We start from the raw sequence: 3626 nt of genomic DNA on the forward strand, positions 1-3626 counted from the left end.
AATAGAGCTAACATTAATAGAGCTCATCCCACACGCAGGCATGGTGCCAATTACCTTACATAAGCAAACTCGTTCAGCCCTCACCAAAACTCGATGGTGGATCATTATTATCCCATTTCACAGATAAGGAAACTCGGGCACCGAGAGGTTGTCATTTGCTCAATGACAGAGTACAAGTCAGTAGCAGAGCAAGAATTTCCAGTGGGCAGCTGGCTCTAGAACCCTAACTACCAGACCGCACACTGCCCCTCAGGATATGATTGCCTTACCTCCAACATGGCCTCCTCCAAGAAGCCTTTCCCTCAACCCGGTTTGTTTGCTCTGCTGAAGCAACATATAAACACATCATATGGCCTAAAAACCTGTGGGGTCCTCAAGAGGTCATCTTGTCCGTGCCCCTGTCTTCAGGTGGACATGGTATTATTGTAAGTCCCATTACGAAGATGAGACCACTGAGACCCTGAAGGGTTAAGAGACTTGTCTGTTATCCAGAGTCAATGAAGAAGTGTGGGAAATAAATGTGGTCTCCTAAATTCTTCCACTCCAGCTCCAACCCTTCTACTCGCCTCTTTAAGACAATTGTCAGGTTGTTTCTTGTTTGTTTTCCACTTCCCACCCACCCCCCAGCTAGACAGCAGCCTCCTCCGGTGCCCATCCTGGGGTGATGCACACGGCAGGTGCACGCTCAGTGTCTGTGTAGAAACACCTGGGTGTGGTGCCGCCGTCCAGGACGCTCAGCAGGGATGTTCAGCAGAAAGGATGGTTGTGAGCTGGTCCTGGAAAGATGCTGAGGAATGTTTTAGTGAGCCAGGGAGATGGGTTGGGGAATTTGTCTGGAATGGGAAGGTCATCCCAGCCAGAGGGACCAGCATGTGTAAAAAGAGGGGGAGAGGACATGACGTGATCAAGGACAGTGATGGTTCAGTTGGACCTGAGCACGGGGAAGGGATGGGCAATGAAGCTGGGGTGGGGCTGGAGGGACAGAATGGGGCCTGTCTGCTAGGCTAAGGAGCTGGGGTGGGAGTTGAGGGGGCAGGAAGAGAAAAGTCACTGTCTTGCAAGCCCTGGTAGAAAATCTTGACATTGCTGAGTAACTTTGTATAAATCATGTGCCCTTTCTGAGCCTCAGTATCCTCCATGCACAATTTGGGGTGGTGCCTATCCTACGGACCCTCTGGGCCCTACATGGATTTATTCCGTGGCTGCTGCTTTCTTACCACCCTAACAAAGAGGCTCTGCTGGGTAGATCTGGAATATCTTTAATGCCCCAATTTCTTTTTGTCACATGTGCCTTTGCTTTGTAATATTCTTCCGGCCCTTCTAGAGGCACATGTCCCAGGGCCTGGTTCACAAGGGAGCCTGGGTTGACATGTTCTTCTTTTTTTTCATGCCCTTCCTTTTGTGCAGCCCCGTCCACAGCAGGTCAGCGTCATGGGCCTGGGCTTGCTCCTGGGCGTGGGTGTGGCCCAGCTCTGAGGGGGATGGCATCTGTGGCGCTGGCTCCTCGGAGGCCCTGGGGGAGGTCCAGGGCAGCTCATCAGGGTCCAAAATGGCATCACTCCAGCCCTCAGAGCTGTCACTGTAGCCAACCAGGCTGGTGGCTTCATCCTCAGCTATGGTGATGATCCCGGCAGTGTCCTGCCTGAAGTTGCTGTCTAAGTCCCCTGCCAAGTGGTCAGTGGCCCCCTCAGACTCACTTGCTGTGGAGACGTCTGCTGTGCCCTTCCGCTTTGGCTTAGAGCCAGCTGAATGGGTGCCACGGAGCCCTGCCACAGTCTGGGCGGATGTCTTGGCTCTGCCTTGGCCAGTCCAGAAGAGGGTGAGCTCTTGGCGGCAGGCAGCCACAGCCAGGCTGGTCAGCAGGGTGCTGGACACCAGGTAGAGCAGAGCAGGCTGGCCCATCTGCATGACAACCATGGCAGCAAAAGTGACTAGCAAACCCACGGCGTAGGCCACGGTGCTGGCTATGAAGTAGACCTGGTGTGAGCGCGTTTGCACATCAAAGCGATGACAGTAAGCAACCAACAAGCCTGGGACCACGATGTCACCGAATCCGAGGATGGTAAAGGGATGGTCACACAGGGTCAAGGCCGAGAAGCTCAGCCGGGGCACTTTGAGCACCATGGGCAGCCTCTCGTGGCTCATAGAATCTGACGGGCCCGAGGCCACCTCCACCATGATGCTCTCCCCAGTCCTGGTGAGGAGTGGTGTGACGAAGACAAAGAACACATCAAAGGCCAGCAGGGCCAGCAGGAAGGAGGTACAGTTCTTTAGTTTGGGCAGCCGCACACGCTGCAGGACAAAAAGGCAGTAGGCCATGCCCAGTGCGTCCTGCAGGAGCCAAGCCCATCGGTCCTCGTTGCGGTAGACCACCCAGAGGACGGTCACCATTGTGCAGAGGCCGGCCAGCAGCAGCAGGGGCAGCGGCAGGAGGGCCTGGCGGCCAGGCAAGGACCACTGGTACTGCTGCAGGGGCAGGTAGTGCACCAGGAGGGCCAGGCAGCTGTAGAGGCCCGTGCCCGCCCCCAGGCCGAAGATGGCGATCATGACATAGACGAAGCAGTCATAGAAGAAGTAGAGCAGCAGCATGATGCAGCAGGACATAGTGACCACTGCTCCTGTCATGGCCGGTGTGAAGTCCACGGCTGCATCCTCATCTTTTTCCTCTTGCCCCTGCTGGGCTGCCGCTGCTTCCTGCTGATTGTGACCCCCGGGCCCCCCTCCTCCTCGGGCCCGGCGCCGCTGCAGCTGGTCAGCCTCAGTCAGGCCGGCCCAGTAGCCACCCACGGCCACGGTGCCTATGGCCAGGATGAAGATGACCACCATGTTGTAGTCGAGGATGGGCTCTGGAGGCGCGTACAAGGCCACCTGGACTGCGGCGCCGCCGTGGGTGTGGCTGAGGATGTCGAGCATGTCGGTGTATCGGAGCATGGCCACGGGGATGGTGAGGTCCGGCAGGGGCTTGCGGGGGTCCTGGGATGCCAGGGTGGTGTCTGAGCACTGTTGGCCGCTGACCCGGCTCACGATGAGCAGCCCATGGGCACCTCGGCCCTGAGCCAGCCAGCCCTTAGCGTAGAAGCTGCAGTTGCCCCTCATGGCCATGGCGGTGGTCCGGTGGAGAGGCTGCTGGCTGGAGGAGCTGGGCTGGGCCTGGTGGGAGGAGTCCTCGCCAGGGCACCAGTGTGCCGAGGTGCCATCATACAGGGGCAGGAGTGGGGCGTGGTGTCGGTCCCGGGGCAGGGTGACGTAATCCGAGCTGAACAGCACACAGTAGTCCTTGCTCCAGTTCTGCGACACCACGTGGACCACGCCATACTCCCCCCAGGCCACTGCACTGGTGAGAAGGAGGAGGAGGAAACCCAGGCACGCCATCCTCCTCAGTCACCCTAGCGTGGCTGCTGCTTACAGCCCAAGTCCTTCTCCCAAGGGGTGGGTGTGGCCCTCTGTCACAGAGCAGTGTGGCCTCCCATCCCAGAAACCAGGGCCACACCTATCTAGTCATAAAGCTGTGTCCCTAGGTTCAGGGCACTGCTTCAGAAAACAGGGTCCCTCTCAGGATCCTGTTCTGCATGCAACCCACCTCCGTGTAGAGAGGTTATTTGGGTCCCTGCTCTCTGCCCAGCCCC

General features: G+C 57.7%; 1 protein-coding gene across 1 annotated transcript; it reads right to left on the bottom strand.

The window, feature by feature from the left end:
- Positions 1-1347: 1347 nt before the first annotated feature.
- Positions 1348-3372, bottom strand: SPPL2C (signal peptide peptidase like 2C). The gene has a single exon (XM_090291413.1). It carries the CDS (start codon positions 3370-3372, stop codon positions 1348-1350), a length of 2025 nt encoding a protein of 674 aa, XP_090147539.1.
- Between the last annotated feature and the right edge of the window lie 254 nt (positions 3373-3626).

The sequence above is a fragment of the Furipterus horrens genome, unplaced genomic scaffold (genome assembly GCF_987537825.1).
Source record: "Furipterus horrens unplaced genomic scaffold, mFurHor1.1.pri manual_scaffold_11, whole genome shotgun sequence".
NCBI lineage: Eukaryota > Metazoa > Chordata > Mammalia > Chiroptera > Furipteridae > Furipterus > Furipterus horrens.

Bases quoted from the DNA above. Each gene is read 5' to 3' on its own strand.
- SPPL2C (XM_090291413.1), bottom strand. From the start codon at position 3,372: ATGGCGTGCCTGGGTTTCCTCCTCCTCCTTCTCACCAGTGCAGTGGCC.